Genomic DNA, 21,539 nt, shown 5'->3' on the forward strand with positions numbered 1-21,539 from the left:
TCTGCATCCAGCCTGCATATCACACACCAGCTGACTAAATCGCTGCAGAAATTCAGTTGCTAATTAGACTATTCTAAATGCTTTTTCTGAAGCTAAACAATTTACCCACCTTCAGCTGAAATAGCTGTCAGGAAGAATTATTTTGGCTCTCATCTGTCAATAGGCAATATATAGATACAGAAACAATTTTTGGTTTCAGAATGTATTAACAAGCCTATCTGCTATAATTTTAAACAATATTTGGTACGCTTTTTGGTTGTACATGCATACATGTCAAACAGCTAGCTATCTTTGTCAGAATATAAAATAATGGAATAAACTGATTAAGTCAGAAGGCTTCAGACTGATAATTTTTTCAGGCATTAATCTCAGGTTGAATATGGGCTTGAATCATTCTCTCTTATCCACATACACCTTCTTATAATCAGTTAAGTAATTTACGTATACTAAAATAATGCAACAAATGAGCCTTCTTAAATTTTTCAGTTAAGGGCTGCTCTGTTTTAATTATATATGGAATAGGGTAGAAAACTGCTGTAATGATGACTGCCAAATGAGCTTGGTTTGTTACTGATTCAACCTATGTCACATTGTTACAAACTGAGGCACACATACATATATACTTTATTTCTTTAATTTTTAACAATAGTGCAAACATCATAATTCCTGCTACCAAAAATGAAAGTTCTTAGTTTCTAGGGTTAAGAAAAATAACTACCTCAGTCGCAATAAAGTATCAGCTAGGTCACTGAAACCAGCACCAGCTTATAGACAACTTGGATTTTTAGTTTTGTTAGTAGGTTCTGAGATTAAATTTTCTTTATTTGGAGTAATCCGATTAAGTCTGAAAAAGGGATCAAGAAAAACATGCTGCTGTTCTTTTCTTGCAGTAAATAAAAACCAGGTGGCAGGGGATGAGATCCACTAATTCTAAAAACCCAAAGGGCATTTAGGATATGCAGAAGGTGTTAGGCATATAAAGTTACAGATAAATTTCTGCTGAGGTATTCAAAAGTGTCCATGCAGATTGACAGTTTTTATGCTAAATTATCTCAAACGTGGCATATGGCCCTTAGTGACCAGAATTAATCCATCAATTTCATTAACTACAGTTAATGTTTCCCTTGCATAATAAATAATTCCAAATGCAAAATGTTTTAGACATGCACTTTCTTCTTAAGTATACAGCATATTTAAGGTATCTAATAAACATGTTTGCATGTTGTTTTTCTCTGTGGTTAATTAACTCTATTTACCAACAAGATGCATCTAAAGACAAGTTCAGACTAATTAGTTATCTTGTAGATAAGAAAGAATTCATTCAACAACAAATTAAAAATCAGAGTAAGTGTGCATTGAGCTATATACTTGCTGAAATGATTGCGTGTCTATGGAACTAAAGAAGGGATGTGAGCACCTAACGCAGGATTTGGGAGTAACCAAAACATTCAGGTCCAGACATACAAACCAAAATGGTGGCTGTGCAGCTGCTGGCTAACAGGAGCCTCCTGCCTCACTGTCACACACTGTGGGCATTGCCCCTGAGAGTCACTAAGGACCTGGCTGGGTGTAGCCCCTGTGGTGCCCTCAGCAATGTCATTATTCAGCAGAACCCAAGGGTTTTACTGTCTTAGCTGCTCTACTAATCAACAAGAAAACTCTCTTAGAAAGCCTTAAAAAAACAAAATTCCAAACATGATTAAAAACTCTATACAGGTTACTGCTTATTACAACCCATAAATTAAATCACTAACTTCAATCATTCCACATTGATTAGTACTGCTCTACATGGTAGAAATTGGTTTTCAGCGGTCTTAACCCCCCCCCCCCCCCCGAAATTTATAGTCAAATGTGACAAGTGAGCAGGTCAACAAGACTCCAAACTCAAACCCACAAACACTGAAATAGTCCTGGTTCAAGACTGCCTGTCATCACTGATGCTTTACTTTAAAGACAAAGGAAGGGGTTGGATCCTGGTCTTCCCATTTCAGAAGTGGTTCTTATTACATAAATGGTAAAAGGTACACAACGATACCAGTTGTTCTAGCACATGAGATACTGGTGGATTTTAAATCACAGAAAGTAATTTTTCATTATAAAGCCCAATTCGTTATTGTTCCTTCAGGACCCTACCTTCTTTTGTAGACAAGTTGGGGCTGCAGAGGGGATGACTGCGGCCAAGGAAAAGAACTTGTCTGTCTAGACCTTTAACTTGTTTTTGCAAAAGATGGATAGGATATAGAGACTGTAAGAAGACTGAAAGGAAGAAAGGTTATCTGATTGTCAAAGAATTTGTGTGTGGCCTTGGAGAAGTGGCCTATGCCCCAGCCTCAGGATCTAATACACGCGATGCTGAGCAAGCTACTTGAACAAAGTTTTGCCTAGCTTTCCACTGCACAGTTTTCAAGCAAACTCCCCAGGGTATTACAGCTGGGAAGCTTGGCACTTTTACAGCAGAGCTGGGCATTTGTCACTAAGTTAGCTGGAGATGTATGTTGCAGTACTTGGAATTGCAAGATTGGGAAATGCTCTTATTTCTGAAAAATCAGTCCCAAAGCTTTTGTGATTGGTGAGCACTTTTTGGACAACTTTGTATGAAACGCAGAGAGTTTATCAACCACAATCCAGAATGGTGTTAAGATCTGATTGTACAAAAGTGGCTGAAAATGAATTATTTTCTTGTGGCCTTGCAGCAGACACGTTCTAGGGAGGCCTGCCAGTGGGATGTGGGTCTCTCTGTTCAGTGTCCTGTCTCCGCACAGCCCATTCAGAAGTGTTTTACATTCCCTACATCTTATCACTTCAGCAGCCTGCATTCCTGTCAACTGGGGTCTGGATTCCTGAAACTCCAGCTCTCCCTAAAAAGGGAGTAAGGCAACCTGATACTCACATCCCTGTCGGATACTGTGCTCAGATGTGGTAAGAGCACCATAGAAACACAGAGGAGGAAAGGAATTAAAATGTACGCTGTGCAAGGCTTGGGTAATTTGAGTTAAACAAGGCTTGGAGCCATGCTCTTAATGAGGAAGATAAAAAGAAATCTGCAATTACTACCAGTTTACTGAATGAGGCTGTGGACTTAAGAGGGAAAAAGAACAGTGAGTGTGTAATTAAAAACTGTAACATGCATGCAAACCAATGGTAGGAAAATTGAAGTTGCCTAGGCAACACTGATGCTGATGTTGCCCAACTTCTAAGTGCTTGACTTTGTAACCTTGATGTTAATATTTTTTAGACATAATATATAATTATCTGCAGCCAATTAGGGATGCTATGGCTTCTGTTGGTAACCGGTAATATTTACATTTAAATATAGAGAAAGATTACTGCTGGCTATACTGTATTATTTAATTATACAGTTAGTTTAGAAATGAAATTATATCTGAAGCATTTGAGAGATTCCCTTGAGCAGAAGTAATGGAACAATTATTACTGCAATTTGGCATGAGGAAATTTTGCTGAAAGTCTAGAATTTCACCTAATCAGAAAATTTGATTAGTGGTCCATGTGTAGGAGCACTCTGCGCTGCTGCTGAGTGATTTCAAAATGCACTGTAAGAAAAGTAATCATAATAACTATGGACACCCTTCCTTATCAACTTGTGAATCAGATTTATTAAGTTTTAGAAGTTAGTTCAGAATAATGTAATTAGTGTAAATTCAGTACCATGAAAAAACCCAGTGTTTTAGCTTATTACAAGCACGATGAATAAAAGGTTCTGGTTTCTGCTGACAATTCAATTCATAATGCCTAGCAACTACAGCTGGGCAAGGTCTGACAGCTTCATGCCAAACAGCTGTGGCTTTGAAGACACAGAGGTTTCTAAACTACTTTCTGGGTAAAGAGGGATAAACAAGAAAGACGCATGCATACAGCTTTCTAGTAACAGTAATGTGGGCAGACTGATGGAAAGTAAGAATACGCTCTCAGTCTGGCATTGAAAAGTCCACTGTACAGGAAAAAAACAGATGCATGTGAAAATACCAACTCAAGAAACTTACACACAACACATCTGGAAAATATGAAGGCAATAAAAACAAACTCCAGAGTGATCACAGGCATTTTTCCCTGGACTTTGAGAACCTGGAAGTAGAAGGCGATAAGATCTCAACAGTCATTACAGTCCTCTTACAAGACAAGGATGGAAAAATGCAGTGGATTCCTTGGGAGAGAGGATCCCATGCTGAAGGTCCTGGTCATTTCAGTCACTGGTAAAAAGCCCTCCAGCTTTAGGTAACATGAATGCACAGATCAGGCACTGCACATCTACCAGACCACACTTTGAGCTTAGCAGGGTTGGTAATGCTACCAGCTTTCCAAGGTAATGCTACCATTAGACCGCACCTTTGGCTGCAGTCAGCCTCTTGTTGGGATGGGTGATCTCTCATCTGGCTTGTCAGCCTGACTGGTGGCTTGCTTTTTCTATCAGATATAAGAAAGGAATGCACCACTTGCCTGCAGTCATTGACCTGCAGGGCTTAGCGCTAGTGGACAGACAGCCTGCTCCCAGTCTGGAACTTTATGTTGTAAAGGAGTCTTTGGCTTATAGCTTGCCTTCTGTCCATGTTCTTGCCTTGCCTTTTGACTGCAAGGTGGTTTTGACTGCAGGTGGTTTTGTGCAGGGTCAGTGACTTTTAAGAAACAGAGTGTGTGTGTGCAGCCAGAGGAGAACAAGGGCACCTAAGAACACAGGAATGTGCTTATGGATCATCTCAGTGGTCCACCTAGCCCAGCCTCCTGTCCCCAAGGGAGACCAATGGTGCTCTGGGCCAAAACCACCACTTAATCTTCTGAAGTGTAAGATGAAGGCATGGAGACAGTGAAACTCCCATACTACACGATCAGACAGAAGCCGTGTGTTTTTGTTTTACATCACCTTGTGGCTTTTTAATTCATACATTTCTCTCTACAGCTTTTGAACCTGCAACTGCTTCCTACACTTCTTGGCACTGGGAAGAGTGAGGAGTAGTAAGTTTTTATTCACCTCCACTCCATGAGGTGGCATATTAGAAATCTTCTCAGATATCTTATGTATTACTACACACTCTGAGGCAGATGCCACAGATACCTGAAGAAAAGTATCAGCAGTGCTGCCCATGGGATACTGAGAGTTTTTTGAGTGCTTGATACGCCGCAATGTTAATAATGTACTGGGGGTATCTAGTTATTATGTCACCCAAAGATTGGTGCTTGTAAGCGGCACATATAGAAGGATCATTCCCTGTGTAATGTCATACTTCAGATTTCATTATGGTCACCCACCACTATTGTGAACAGCTCTTTCAGAGTGGGAATGCTGGAGGCAGCTTTAGACCCACCAAAGCAAGCACATGACAGTGTGGTATAAAGTGCCATTTCTAGTTTTCTCTAACTATTGTTGCACCTTCCTTGAAGACTGGCCATCCCATAGCAAGTAAAATTTTAAAGTACAAGTCTCCTTTTGATTGGCAGGTAGCATAAAAATGTGGAAAATAGGTGTTTTGATAGTTTATCTCAGGAGGAAGAAAAAGAAGTCACTAATGATGCTGATGAAAAATGACTGGCTTTGAATCTTGGATACAAGTCAGCCATAACAAAAACAAGCACTAAGAATAAGTAGGAAAAAGGCAAACAGATATTCTCTTCTTTTCCTCCTATCCCACCTATACCACAGTGTAATTCCAAGAAATCTTAAAAAAAAGCCCACAAAAGAGGAGATGCAAGCTTTGCCTTGGAAAGCATGGAAAGACATTTTACTTTGGTGCCTATAAAGAGTCCTGCTAAACTGTTTTGTGATGTTATGAACATACGAAATGGCAGTAACACGGCAACAACCATCGGGCTTGCTCATTTCATACAACACACAGATCTTCATGAGAGTGCAACCAGTGCTGAGAGACCCACCCATACCCCTCTTCACAAACTCATTTCCACTGAGACTCTAATTCATTTCTTCAAAACTGTGGAAGTGAGAGGATGTAAAAAATCTGTTTTCAGTTGAAAAAACCCAAGCAGCCTCTAAAGAGTTGTTTTTCATTTAAGCTTAGGTAAGATTGCTTGCACATCTCATTATAACAGTAGGGAAAAAACAAGTGTGATGGGCTGGTAGGAGGCTAGTCATAATCCCCTGACATTGGCTATGCTGAGTTTTGTTTTATTTTTTAAGAGGACACCACAGTGGCTGTACTGCAGATTCTATTTTTTGTGTCAAGGGGGACAAAAATAACCTTTTGAAATGTGTGAATCCAGCTCACAGACTGTAGGGCAACAAGGTACCAACGAGGCCATCCTGTCTGGTCCCTGTAACACAGGCCAGTGGATTTCACCTTCTGTCTCTTGCGTCAACTCCAACTTCTGGGTGAAGGCAAATAAACTTCTCCATTCCAAGGATTTTACTGAATTGCAGACTGAAAGAATGATATCAAGGAGATCTCTTAAAATACAACAAATTAGGATCCAGTAAATCCATCAAGAAAATTTTCTCTTTACATTTTATCCTAAGTATGGACCTCATAAATCAGTAACTTGACATATGGAAAGACTCATTTATAACTTACTGAAAAAGTACACAAGCTGTGAAACAAACGCTGCAAGCACACGTACAGAAACAGAAGAATCCAAAGACAAACCAGTATCTGCATACTGGGGGTTTTTTTAGGTCTAACTGTACTTATAAACCAAAACTCACTGTGACGTTATATTTAGAGCTCTGAGTTTAAATGCAAACTCCATTTTGGAGGGGTTTAGCACTCAGTCCTTCTAACTGGTTATTAGCTGTCTTGAATGTTGAGTTAACATGTTGATGGAGATGTTGCAGCACACTAATCAATCCCAGTATTATCTGCTACAACAGTGAAAACATGACATGCTGCTTTCCCTTCATGTGGTGGAGGCAGGACACAGAAGAAGGAGGAGAAGAGGGCTTCAGGAGTAGCAAACACCAAAAAGTGACAGCAAGGAGATGATAGCTGTTTAGCTGTGCCAGCTACTCTGTAATACATGCTGAGGGAACTGAGAGGGGCAGTCCCAGGTGGAGCATCTCTGGTGGCCCCATCTCCAAGCTCTCTGCAAGAGGCATGACCTAGCCTTTAATGAAAAATAAAAATATCACGCACTTGAGGAATATTCGAGGGACAGCTAAACTCCAAGCCATATTTTTGTGCTTAGAATGAACAGTGCAAAGTATCTCCACTAATCTCAATAGCAATGTACATTCTAAAAAGCAGGGATACACATTTGAGACCAAAACCTTTATTGAGATTTGCCTTGCGTGACTTCTTACTGTCCCATATCAAGGGGACATATTAGACAAAAGTTCACAGATACAGAAAAACACACGTTTAGAGCAGTACTGGCACTTCCATTTCCTTTGTATTATGAAAACCAGCAAAAATAATCAGTTTAAAAATGTGGAAAATTCTGCTCATACGCTTTCAAAGAAAATGAGATAAACAGCAGTGATGATCCTAAGAAACATGTATAATTTAGCATTTCAACCTCCCTGAAAGTAAACTTTGCTCACTAGAATGCAAGGATCTTTTTAAATATCAAATATACTTTTTCTCACTTCTGAGACTTCAATTCTCTACATTAGTACAGTTAGAAAGCTGCCTGATCATGTAAAACAGAAGCTTTTAAATCTTACTATTGTCATATTTTTGACCTGCATTCTACATAGACAAAACCTTAAAGGCTGTAAGTGTTTGCTGTACCAGTCCCCTGCTGCACATAGCACTGATGGGATATGCTCATGCTGAACTTGCACAGCTAGATTTCAATGGTCACCCTTCCTGTAGCCACAGACTTTGGTTTAGTTTAGTATCTGCAAAGTGGAGCAATAGAAGAAACGTGAAATCACCAAATGACTCCTCTGTCCCTGTTTGCTGCAGGTTGGCACTTCAGCTGTGCAGTCTGGACCCTCAGAGCACCTTATGTCACTTCTGAGTAATATTTCTCTTCTGCATGTGCCAGATTTGCTCATATGGAGTCAAATGGCACTCTGAAGGCCAAGAGAATCACTGACCCTAAAGGTGACACAATAAAACAGCAAAGAAATAGTGAAGGCTATGAAAAAAACCTGAAAGATTTATCCTGAAAGTAAACAAGATTTCTATGGAGTTTATTTTTGAGTACAAGGTGTTCCTAAGAAGCATCCTGCTGAGAAGAATGGCCAATGGGTTTGTTCAGTGAACTGGACACACTGAGAGATGCAGAAACTCCTCTGATGGACACTTTGGTCTTATCTTAAAGTGCAGGATAAACATCTATCCCCAAAACGCTTGATGAAACTCACCTCCATTCAGAGCAAACAAACAAAAAGAAAGACAAGGATACACTGACCACAACTGATAAATGGAGTACCGTTGTTTAGACAGATATGTATGTTGCCATCATGAATAGCTTTGGAAAACAAACCGCTGAAAAAAATACAACGGTGAAAAAAACCCCACTGTGAACTGCAATATGCAGTCTCTGGGGTCTGAGACTGCAACATTTACACCCTTAAATAACTTAATGGATGCTGATGGTTCCACTTAACTCAAAAGGATTGTTCTTGTGTTTTTGTCACGTTTGGCTTGTAGTATGTCCCTACATAGACTGGCACACACAGATGAGCTACAGCCTGCTACCTCAGAAGCTGATGCTGTTGTGTGAGGACTATAGGAGCAAGCTGCAGGCAGTCCTGTAAAAATCAGGATTCCTATCATGTGCTGAGAGGAGTACATGGAATTGTGGCAATGTAACAGCTATCAGAAGCACTACACTACTTGGGTCCAAACATAATAACATATCATTTGGTTTATGTGTTTTCTTTCCCCGGGAAATTTCAGAGGAGTTGTTAGTGATGTCTTGACTTAAATCAGCTCTGTTAAGCTACAACATTGCTGATATTTTAAGAGGTACAAAGGATAAAACCAAGAAAGCTGTTGATCATGTTTGTGTAAGCGCTCTGCCCTCCCTGCCTAGATCACATGTGTGCCCAGCACCTGGCCTAATAAACTTGCATATCTCTGAAGGCAGATTTGCTGCAGCACTGTGACCTAAAGCTTTGGTCAGGACTGTAGAATTAACCCTCTGGTCAAGAGGGTTACATAAGCTGAGGGGTGTAGAATGTTTTTATATCTGCTCCAGCACTGAAGCACATCATTACACAAATGTGCCTGGAGTTCCTCCAGTCCCTGAGCGCTGTCTTGAAACTGAAGGGGGTTTCTTCATTGCTTAATATAATGTGAGGGTTTGGTTGGTTGTGTTTTTTTTTTTAAAAATCCCAGAGCAACTAACCCAAACCAGCTGTCCTTAAGCAGGATACACAAGAAGACAAGCCACTTTTACTTTTGCCATGAGACAGACTTGCCAAGACCAACTCCAAGCATACTGTTAAAATTACTGACCAGTTACTAGGGGAACAAGTGTACCCTGCCTGCAGTGTGTTTTACAGGAGGACAGGCCATGTGCAGCAGCAGCTGCCCCAAGCTACAAACACAGCTTTTTTTAGGGGCCAAGCTGATCCCGTGGTTTTCCTCACCAATGCCAAGCCTCCAGGCAGCTATGGAGCCTTTTCATTGGGACTGAAATGATTAACCAAATTGTAATTGCAGATCACTGTTTGGTTAGACTTCAATGCCTATGGATCAATAAGCCATCTAATTAGAAATCTTAAGTTTGAAATATGTTTAAAATTATACCCATTGCTATTAAATCTACATGTCTCAAAGGAGATGTATTTGAATTTCTGTAATGAGTTTTTCAGCATGTTTGTTTTAAAGTATTTCCTGCACTTAGCTGTTATACAGTGTGTTTACAGGAGAGTCCCAAAAAGACGCTTTTAATTACTGTGACTATGAAAATACTGAGTTTAAAGTAAAAGCCTACAGGTATTTTTGAGATACTTTGTAGGTACAAAGGCTCGTGTATGTAAGCATTCTGTGTTGTACCCAGAGCTGAGAAATAAACTGTATACTTTTTTTTCCTAATCAGGAAATACTCTGTAGTTTTAGCAGTTGAAGGACTCCTCAGATTTTTCTTGGAACAGCTGCAGCTTAACAACCAACTTCTACCTAAAACCACCTTCTTCTGCACATGAGAGAGCTTTGCTCTTCTTGCAAACATCAATAAACCTAGAAAAACCTACAAAAACATCTGGAACTCTACTTGGCCAGACTGCATTGCTCTTTAAGCTTTTTCTCTCATGACCTTATTATCAGTATTAGCAAGGAACAAGATAAAAAAAAATTAAAATCCAGCATTGACTCATTTATTCTTCAGGTTACATTGATTTATTTTTTTTTTAGGTTTTTATTTTTTTTTTACTAAAGAATGTATTACACATTTAAGTCTTACCAAATATTGTAGGAGTTTTTTCTGGACTGTTTGTCTTAAGCACAGCCATCAGTTTATAGATTAAATTGTGCTTTTGTGCAAATTCCTTCTTGTCTTTTATAGACAGCAGAATAATTAAATGAATTTAATTATTTTTCCTAGAATAAATCAGTATATACAGACACGATGAAAGATTTAATAGAGATATTTCCTCCATTAGGGATTAGTTCTGCATTCTCTACTATGAATAGCATTTACAAATATAATGCTATTCCCACTCTAGCCAACAGGACTGCTCACAGGGGTAAAGTGTGCATTGTTTGACCTCATCCTTGTTCATTAATGCCTATAAAAACTCCATTAGACTACTTAAGGAAAAAACACATAGAAAGAGAACACTAATAATTCTACTAATATTGCACACAAACTAATAAAACTCTCTGGCAAGGCCAGAGCCCTCTGGATCATCATCTCAGTCTTGTTTTGTTAAATGTTATTATCTCTAACCGCAGTGCCAAACCTACAGCAGTGGAAAATTTTTGCAGATAATTAACAGTATAAAGATAGTCTTTTTTTCCCTGCTGGATAAATTACCATGAACACATTGTGATTTTTACTGTATATTAAAAATATGCATGAAAACGCCACAGATTACTTATTTCAATTCACTGCACCTACAGTTATATTACCTTAGTCCCTTGCTGTAGCTTATTTTCCTGGTGAACTGACTTGAAAGAATCTTTATGCCACTGCTTATGAGTTCCTGGCCAGATAAGTAAGTGAATAGCTACACTGGTTGGCTATACACTTGCAAATACTGTCACAAGTTCTTCCTCTTTCCCTTTTACTTTCTTTCTTAGCCTCTACCTGGATCTCAATGGATGTTTTGCCTTTACATCCACCTCCTTACTCTTTCCATCACTTCCTTATTGTACCAGACCCTTCAGTTAAGGCCCCGGTCTGTGCTACAGGAGTCTTTCCACTGATGCAAGTTCTAGTCTGGTCAGCACCACCACAGCATAGGAGACTCAGTGCCACCCCAACACAAGTGCTTCTTTCTCCCACTCTTCATTACAAATTCTCTTCCCTGCCCAGTGAAGATTCCTCATCTGACTATGATTTCCCAAAGTAGTAACAGTTGAGGGACAGGTCACGAGTCTCTGCTGCAGCAGTGGAGCCAGAACCAAGATCTCCCTGTAGACACTGTGAAAGCCAGATGCCTTAGCAGAAGATCCACCCATGCTAGAAGCCACAGGACAGAAACACACCATGGAGGCTCAAGTTATCAGACATTTAGCCTGCTGCAGCAACTGCTCTCAAACAGTACTTGAACAGAACAGAGGTGGTGGCTGTTTCCTACAGAAGAACACTGGCACAGCAGCTCATTCTGATGACTGTACTGTAAACAGTCTCCCATGCAAATATTTAATGTCCCATAATAAATCACACCTAAAAAATGCCGGAGAACCTGACTAACCAGATTAATAGGGTCAGGGGAAATCCGTCAACAAAAATCTGAAAGGAAGGAACACTAGAAAAGCAAAGCAAAATCTGCTGTTTGTGGCAGCTCCTACACCACTTAGACACACACAGGTCTATGAGGCCAGATGGGATCCACCCCAGGGTACTGAGGGAGCTGGCAGAAGTGCTCACTGAGCCACTTTCCATCATTTATCAGCAGTCCTGGCTAACCAGAGAAGTCCTGGTTGGTTCGGGTTAGCAAATGTGACGCCCATCTGCAAGAAGGGCTAGAAGGCGGATCCTGAGAACAGGCCTGTCAGCCTGATCTCAGTGCCGGGGAAGGTTGTGGAGCAGACATCTTGAGTGCCATCATGCAGCATGTACAGGACAACCAGGCGACCAGGCCCGGTCAGCATGGGTTTGTGAAAGGCAGGTCCTGCTTGATGAAACCTATCTCCTTCTGTGACAAGGTGACCCGCTTAGTGGATAAGGGAAAGGCTGTGCACACTTAGACATCAGTAAAGCCTTTGACACCATTTCCCACAGCATTCTCCTGGAGAAACTGGCTGCTCACAGCTGGGATGGGTGTACTGTACACTGGGTAAAAAAACTGGCTGGATGGTCGAGCCCGAAGAGTGGTGGGGAATGGGGTTACATCCAGCTGGTGGCTGGTCACAAATGGTGTCCCCAGGGCTCCATATTGGGGCCAGTTCTGTTTAATATCTTTATCAGTGATCTGGACAAGGGGATTAAGTGCACCCTCAGTACGTTTGCACACAAAAGCAAGTTGCGGGGTGAGTGTTCATCTGCTTGAGGGCAGGAAGGCTCTACAGAGGGATCTGGACAGGCTGGATTGATGGGCCAAAGCCAGTTGTATGAGGTACAAGAAGGAGAAGTGCTGGGTCCTGCACCTGGGTCACACCAACCCCATACAATGCTACAGGCTGGGGGCAGAGTGGCTGGGAAGCTGCCCTGCAGAAAAGGACCTGGGGGTGCGGGTTGACAGCCGGCTGAACATGAGCCAGCAGTGTGCCCAGGTGGCCAAGAAGGCCAACAGTATCCTGGCTTGTGTCAGAAACTGTGCCCAGCAGGACAAGGGCAGTGATGGTCCCTCTTTAATTGCCACTGGTGAGTCCACACCTCCAATACTGGTTTCAGTTTTGGGCCCCTCACTACAAGACAGACACTGAGGTGCTGGAGCGTGTCCAGAGACAGGCAACGAAGCTGGTCAAGGGTCTGGAGCACAAGTCTCATGAGGAGCAGCTGAGGGAACTGGGGTTGTTTAGCTTGGAGAAAGGCAGGCTCAGGGGAGACCTTACCACTCTCTACAACTGCCTGACAGGAGGCTGCAGTGAGGTGGGGGTCGGTCTCTTCTCCCAGATAACACGCAATAGGACAAGAGGAAACAGCCTCAAGTTGCACCAGGGGAGGTTTAGGTTGGATATTAGGAGAAATGTCTTCACCAAAAGGGTTGTCAAGCATTGGCACAGGCTGCCCAGGGAAGCGGTGGAGTCACCACCCCTGGAGGTATTTAAAAGCTGTGTAGATGTGGGCTTAGGGACATGGATTAGTGGTAGACTTGGCAATGCTAGGTTAACAGTTGGACTTGATGATCTTAAAGATCTTTTCCAATCTGAAGAATTCTATGTTTCTATGAATAGTGGTTTAGTTGGAAATTATTTAAGGTAAACACCAAATTGAAGGGTTCAATCTTACTCATCTTTATACAATATTTTGAAACTAAGCTGCAATTTCTACCACATGAAGCATAAAATCAATTAACAAATGTTTATGCTCCAGCAGACTTGTAACTACACTGCTTAAAGTTCAGTCATTTTATGTTCTAATATATTTTTGTTAAATTTCCAATCTGAATCTGGTATTTACTAAAGAAATTTCAATGTGGTCTCTTTCCCAAACCATTTGGTCTTCCTGGTTCTTCCTGCTAACGGCGTCTATACCAGTCTGAATCTTAACCTTTTACAAGCATAACTCACACATTTTATTAATATGGCTATTTCCATTAGCAAAACTATGTAGGCTCTGCCTGTTTTGCATTCAGTAATGTTGTGCCCTTCAGCAGGTCAGCTGCTGCACAGGAGATGGCCCATCTATACTGATAAAGTTTGGAACTGAAAGGCTTGTGAAGAGGAGGCTGCTCTGACACGGATGCAGGGTAGGAATGGGAAAAAGGGATCACAGTCCCATTTGATGGTATCATGCAATGGAAGGATATGTGTTGGGCTGCCTGGTGTTAATGAAAGAGCAAATCTTCTCCTTTCCCTGCCCTTTGCCACTCAGCAGTCCATCTCTGATAAACCAACAACTGCTTTAGGTCGGTTATCTTCTCATAGGCATAGTACAAAACTGTGTACATACAAACGTGGGGCCTGAGCACACCTCTTGAGCTCCTTGGGGAAGGTACCTCATGTATACGTAATGAGTCTGGGGAGTGAGTCTGAGTCCTGCAGAGGAGTGGGGACTGCCCAAACACTAAATCTTCTTTGTCATGAGGTTGAGGACTTTTTTTTCTAATCAGCCCTAGTGATGCTTCAGGATCTCACTTCTGAAGTCCATGCAGGGAATTGTGCCTACATGTCTATTGCTGTCATCAAATGCTTGAGTTTGGGACAGGTGAGAACAACAGTTAGAGATAGTTCCATTGAATCAAGCAATTCAATCATCCTTTCAGATGCCTATATAATTCCTCAGGAAGCAATCAAGACACTCCTCCTGTCATGAAGCCTTCAGAGAGATGTGGGACGTCTGAGTAAAGTGTGAGGGGTGAAGACAAAGGATTCTGTGCTCAGACATCTGCATTCTTAGACTGACTGATCAAACAAAATCTGCTATTTGATGGCGATTTGTGTGACTGCCAGTTTTCATTTCCCAGAGACACTGGCAATAAGAAGATAAAGGGTACGTTGTCCTTCTTTACAGCTTTGCATTCCTACTACACTGCCACTGATACACTGCAATGAAAAATAAGGCCAAAGCGCCATGAAGACTTAAACTGTCGCTGTAAGGCGGTTTGGGGGGGATGCTCCTTTTGGGAGCCAAGCTAATTTGTGCTGGCTTGACTTGTTTGGGACATTACAGCCTATGGCTTTCATTTCAACTTCCAGATTCATCAGATCTGAGCCCTAACAAAATGTTAACAATGTCCTAGCAGGCTCTCGCTGCGGCCAGCGCAGCAGATGAACACATATGCTCTTCAGTGGGAAAACTGTTCTACCTACATTCACAGTGAGCCTGGATTTGAGTCAACCCCCCCTAAAAATTTACAAGTGATATTAGGTCCATGCCTCGGTGAATATTTTTAAAAATTTATATTAGAAATATCAACCAAGTATCAGCGTAATAACATACATATTCTATAGAGCAATACTTCAGACTGTTAGAAAGGACCATGCCAGAGACCATAGCAATAGTGACAGTCGTGCAAAACCAAGCTGGTTTTTTCTACTCACTAAGATACCGAGCTCAGCACTTGCATAATATTTCTGTCCCCACCTTTGTTTCCTGAATATAAGAATAATACACAATCCAACCCATGGCACCATTCTTCACTGCCCTCATCCTTGACATTCATATCCTGTTAAATGCATTATCTTGTTAAACACAACTGCAGCAGCTCCATATGCTTAAGGCCTGCAGCATCTTTTTTAAAGATCTCATGTCAAGCACAGGATATTTAGTTTTATTATTTGTGCGTTATTTATAACGCACAAAACTGAGTAACCCTTTTTCCTGAACCAACCCCAGTTAATCCCAAACTTAGGCTAATGCTTTTTTATTTGACTTTTGAGGGAGGTACAAGAACGTATTATCTCAAACTAAGAAAAAACAGTAAAAGAAAAAATTAATCATTTTTTATAAGGGATAAGCTGGAAGGCATTACAAAGACTATTTAATTTATGACAAGTAATTGCTCTTACAGAAAAGCACCCTTGTGTTTGTTCCTTTTTTTTTACCATAGCAGAAAACATCCATTTTAGTATCAGTTCCCCCTTGGGGTTTGCCACATGTCTAGTGGCAAACCAGACCTTAATTCCACAGCATGCAACCCATCATTTTCTAGGAAACAGCAGGTACTAAGAAATACTAGGTTGAAGTGATTTAAATGATAACAACTTTTTTGAACTTCCTATGCATATAGTAACAGATGTTATTACGTTTGAAAAGGTCCATTTGTGTGGAAGCACAACACTTGTTACAGCATGCATACATCCATTCCTTCCACATCTCTGGTCTCCTGAAATTCAAGCTCTCTACCTGCAGTTTCATATACTGCGTAAATTGCAAATCAGCTGATAACTAGGACATTCTTTGTGCGTTTTCGATTGCATTACTTTCAATAACTGTAACACTATGGAACTGCTGGAGTTCTGTACCATGTAACAAAAGCCTGGCTGTTTCCTACATTATCAGCGTTGATAAGTTTTCTTTTTTACAAATGATAATGCTTGAAAAGTAATTTACAAAATCTAAGATGTTGAGGATAAATGTGTATCGGGTATTTGTCCTTTTAAAAGAACTTGAGGGTTATGTAAATAGAGGAAAAACTTTAAGGAATGACCTGTGATAAATATCTGACATAAAATTAATGACTTAATAACCAGGAAAAGAAACGAAACTATTATTATTAAAGTTGTGCAAATGGCACAAGTTGATAAAATTGCAGATAACAAGTCCTCCTACAGATTGTAGACTTATCTGTAAACTGCACTCATATGTTCAGTACAGCTAAATCCAAAATACAGGAGCAAAGAATACTATCAAAGTACAGGAAGTTTTTAATGGAAAACTGGGGATTCTGTTATGGTAGGAGAACTTTAAAAAGAGGAAAATCTGTGAAGTTTTTCAGTTTCCTGAATTCCTGCCTGATTCTTGAAATATTCTGGTCTCTTCCAGAGTTTATGAATTATAAATAGCTGCAAAACTGTAATTATATTGTATTTAAATATTTATACTCTCACTATTTGCTTTTTAGTAGTTTTATAGAAAAATCATTAAATCAGAATTAAAAAGTGAGTGGTACCAGCAGTGTACTGTTCAAATGCAACCATACTTGGTGACAAGGTTGTTACTCCTGCATGACTTGCATTTGGTAAAAGTGAAGTGGGTGCAAGGTCAGAAAATAAAATTACTGAAGTATGAAGAGAGGAAGAAATTAGGTAAACTATCAAGGTAGCAGATATAAGAGGAAGGACATGAAGGCATGAAAGGTAGTTTTCAGTTTTGACCACTAGTACAGGCCAGTGTTTCCTGGACTTCACCATGAAGGGTCTCTTCTTGTCTCCTAGATGTTGTACAACAACAGCACAGAATCAGGGAGCAGAAATTCTTGATTCTCAGCTCATCGGATGTACCCATCCCACAGTCTTCTTCAGGACAGTGGCTGACTGCAATGTGCCCCAATAATTTTTAAGTTGATTACAAGACAGAGAAGAAAAAGAAAAGCAAACCAGGTGTGATAAGAATGGACTGAGGTAGTCTTACTTATTACTGTAGGTAGGCTGAAAAGCAAGATACTGTCCTTTCAGGAACAGAATCACATTTTTTTAAAGAAGCTGCTTATAAAGCCTTGCATATTACAAGACTATGAGATCTGATCCCTGCACCTGCTGATGAGTAGACCACCTTTAAATTCCCCACAGTGTGGGGATTACAGTAAATAGATTGCAGGACAAAGCCAAATTTTTCAGTCAAGGAATCCAACTGTTCAGACTTTCCACTGTCTTCCGAAGACTTCTACAGAGAATTGACCGTTCTGCAGCATCATGAAGGCAAACACTGGAGCAATTTGTAGAACACTGTTGGTACTCTACATCCATATTGGAGTACAGTATATGATATCAATAATATTTGTAGGGTCATATGAGAAGTAGGTCAAGTTAATGAAGCTATCAAATAGGAAAAAATAGAAGCTCTAGGCAGACAATATGATAAAATTCAGTATATGCCATGAGGAAACAAGCAGAGGACAGAACCGTTAGCAAAACTAATGAGGTGAAGAATAGCTATACCTGCTCTTCACCATTTGGATTACAACATCATCCCTTAGGACAGGTTTCCAGTGGTACAGTGGGCTGCGCAAACCCGGTTATTTTAGGGTGCAACTCCACAACCAGTGTTGCTTGAATAATGCAGTACTGTTGTACTTTTTTTACTGTAGTTGGTAAAAACATGTGCTGAACAGCAGCATGAAATCCTTTTCAGAAAGAAGAGCAGGAATCTTCATCAGCACAGTATCTACATTGTATGACAAAAAAAATGTCAAAAGGTGGGGAGATGTTGTATACTCAGGCTCAAGGAACAAGTAGGAGATATATTTGAGCAAAACCAAGACCACAAAGAATGAGCAAGACGCTAACATATCCCAAATAAAAGTATTTCATGCAGAATGGTTAGTCAGAGTGGATGCGTCTGGATATTGTCTGCAGAAGTTAATTTTCAGAAAAGCACACTCTGATATTCTGTAAATCCCCAAACACAAGCAAACTAATTTATATATGGTATGAGGTTTGGCACCAGGGAAAGAAAAAACTTCACAGTTTATGGAACTGTCTGACAGTTTCTAGGTGGAAAATAATGGGTTTGGAGAATTTTAAATGCTGTGGCAACTGCAGGTCAACGTCCTTCCCACCATTTCTGCCTGGTAACAAGATATCTCAGAAACAAATTGGTTCCACTAATGTAACAATCCTCTTGAAAACAGTCTGACTCCAGAAGAAAAAGTTGCCCATCTAGTTTAAGCACTGGAAAAAAAAGGGTTTAAACTTGTCAAAAAAGCCTAACCCTTGGACAAGACTCTCAAAGCACAAGTCTGACTGAAATAATCCATTTCTAAGCTATGTATGGCAGGCAGCACAGCCGTGGTACCTTCCTGCGGATTGGGACTCATGAGTCCAGCTCTTTCCCTCAACACCTAAGTCTGCCTCTGACGTGAGTGGTTTGCTAGCCATCAGCAAGGATAACCAAAACCAACTGTATGCCAATATGAGCCAGAGCACTCCCTTTATGTGCCATGACTACAAACTTTGATATGCCATAATAATGCTTTCCTGATGAGCCATAAACACTTGGGATTGATCTCGAATACAACTGGAAAGAGTTCAGAAGTCCTACTTACTTGCTAAAACAGGGATGGCTGTCTTGGGAAAATGCAGATGCAAGTGGTACAATAAAATTGGAGATAATGGATGATTTGCCAGTTCCTCAGGCTAATAAAATAGCTCTCCTGTAATTATACATAGTGTAAAAACCTCGATGCATGCATTTTGCAAGGCAGAGTAGCATATGTGACAGACCTGGGCATGTAAAAGGCTTTGCATAACAACTCATGAAATCATCACTGCTCAATTTTTAGCCAATTTTGCCACATAGCATGAGTTGTTCCTAGCTGCTGTATCCTGCAAGCAGAACACGCAGCTCATTATTTGCTGGCTCTGCGAGCCAAACTAACCCCAGATTTGATAGTCATGAGTAGGAAACAATTCAGTTGTTCTTTGGAGTGAAGAATGGAAAGAAAAAAGGCATGTGTTGGTTAATAAATTGCAGTCCTGATTCACCCTTTAATCTGGGGAGTGGAGTCAAAAAATTCCTCTGCCTCACTTCATATGGAAAACTGAATTTGTCTTTTGGACTGTTACTGTAAAGCAAGGGATACTCCCACGGCATCTGAAACAAAGGCTAGTAATGTTGGAGGAAAGACATCCCCCTGATTTCCACAGACCGTTGGGTGAGGCTCAAACTTTATACACTTTTGGAGGGAGCTAATCGAATAAAGGAGGCAAACTGTAGTGGCCATTATTAAGGATTAGTATTTAGAGGCCACCAGAGTATCAGAGAAAGCTAATCTCACCAGAAGTTTTTACAAATGCAGAAATCCAGCCCCAATATTAAACTAATACCAAAATCCTGTACTTCTCTGTAAAAGCATTCACAACCTTTTGAACAATAATGAGCAGGAACCCTTTTAATTTGTATACACAAACCTACCTCCTACTTGCTTGTCTAACTGATGTTTGCCTGCACTCCTTGTTTGTTACATCCATTTTAACCGGTTAGGTAGACGTACAGGACTTCAGAATGCCTTGGGTACCACAGCTGAAAACAGCTTGTGACCTGAAGTAAATCTGTGTCTCTTTAGTGAAACAAACAGACCCCTTCAGTCTGACCCGGCCGAGAACCAGCCCCTTTTGGGCTGTTTGCTGGAAATACTTTAATAGAATTCATTCCCACAGTAAAAACAACTGTCATTGTCCTGGGCTGCTGCTGTTGGGATACTGCTGTTGGGATACAAGTAACATACATTTTGAATGTAGAACTCTCAGCTTATTTTACGGTCTACATTTCTGGCAGACAGAATATGCATTCCCTCCCCCCCCCCCCCCCCCCCCCGCTTTGTTTAAGAAATTACTATCTTTCTATGCTTTGCCAATTTCCTCCCTTACGTTGTTTTTTGGGGGGGGGTGTTCATCTTCTCCCTCCGTTGCTTGGCTGCCAAGCTAAGGCAGCCAGCCGGCAGCTGGGGGGATACAGCCGCTGCCCGCCGGCGCTGCCGCCAGCCGCGGGGCCCGGTGCGAGGCGGTGGTGCCCCGCACGCTGCCCGGGGACCGGCGGGGCGGCACGGGCTGTGCCCGGGCTGGGGGCTCCGAGCGGCGCCTAGGGGCTCCGGCACCGCACTGTGCTGGCTGCGAAGCGCTGCCCTGTGCCACCTCACGCCTGTGCCTCCCAGGAGAGGGGAAGGAACGGGCAAAGTTTTCGGTGCTCCCCCGCCAGCTGACGCTGGGCAAGCAGGAGCGCGGCGGCGGCGCTGGGCGAGGGAGCCCCGCCTGGGGCGCGCCGCCGGCACGGACAGCGGGGCGCGTCTTCCGCGGGGGAATCATCAGTTGTAGCAGCGGGGGGCGAGCTGCGGGGCGAGCCAGCCTGCCACCCCCCGGCCCGGTCACTGCCCGGGGCGCGGCGCCAGCAGGTGTCCTCCCCACCCACGACACCGGTTCCACGAGGGCACTTCCCTGGCTGCAGCCCCCGCCGACCCCCGCCCGCCCCGGGGGGCGCCCCCGCCGCGCCGGTCCCCGCGCTGTCCCGGGGCGCCCGCCCCGCGCCACCCCGACTCACCGGTCTCCCCGTCATCGTCGTCTTCCTCCTCCTCCTCCTCCTCCTCCTCCTCCTCCCCCTCCAGATCCAGCAGCACATCTTGGTTCTCCGCATTCATCCTCCCGAAATTGCGGCCCCCCGCGCCCGCTCTCCCGCCGCCGGGGAGGCGAGCCCGCCCCGGGCCCTCCCTGCCCCGGAGGCGGAGCGGCAGCGGCGGGGTGGGGGCGGTGGGGCGGGCGGGGCGGCCGCCGCCACCTTCCCGGCCGGCGAGTGTGCCCGGTGCCGGCCGGCGGCCCTGCCGGCTGCCGCTTGCTGCCCGGCCCGCTGCGGGCGGCCTCGCACTGCCCCTGCCTTGAAGGGCTCGGCTGGAGGAGGGGGCGCTCGGGGGTCCCGGCCGGGCAGCGGTGTGCCTGCCGAGGCCGCACAGCCCGCCGCCTTCCAGCCAGCAGCTTGCCGGAGCTGCCGGGACGCGTGGGAGGCACCTACCGCTCCCTGGCAGGGACCCGTGTTAAAACGGTGCTCTGCAAGCGGGCACCTGTACGTACTTCACTGGCAGCATCCTGAATGATGGAAGGGGAGAAGCTGGAAAAACATTAATCAGTGTGTGTTCTGTTCCAGTTTTTTTGCAGTTGGCCCTATCATAGAATTCATACCATGATAATATCATAAGCCGA

At 42.6% G+C, this 21,539-nt stretch overlaps 1 protein-coding gene across 1 annotated transcript in view; it reads right to left on the reverse strand.

The window, feature by feature from the left end:
- Positions 1-20,998, reverse strand: part of ANO6 (anoctamin 6) — a 76,661-nt gene extending 55,663 nt beyond the window's left edge. Inside the window, exon 1 of the mRNA XM_037390321.1 lies at positions 20,887-20,998. Coding sequence (XP_037246218.1) covers positions 20,887-20,983 — 97 coding nt within the window. The 5' untranslated portion in view covers positions 20,984-20,998. The remainder of the gene's footprint in view (positions 1-20,886) is intronic.
- Between the last annotated feature and the right edge of the window lie 541 nt (positions 20,999-21,539).

Source organism: Falco rusticolus, chromosome 5 (assembly GCF_015220075.1).
Source record: "Falco rusticolus isolate bFalRus1 chromosome 5, bFalRus1.pri, whole genome shotgun sequence".
NCBI lineage: Eukaryota > Metazoa > Chordata > Aves > Falconiformes > Falconidae > Falco > Falco rusticolus.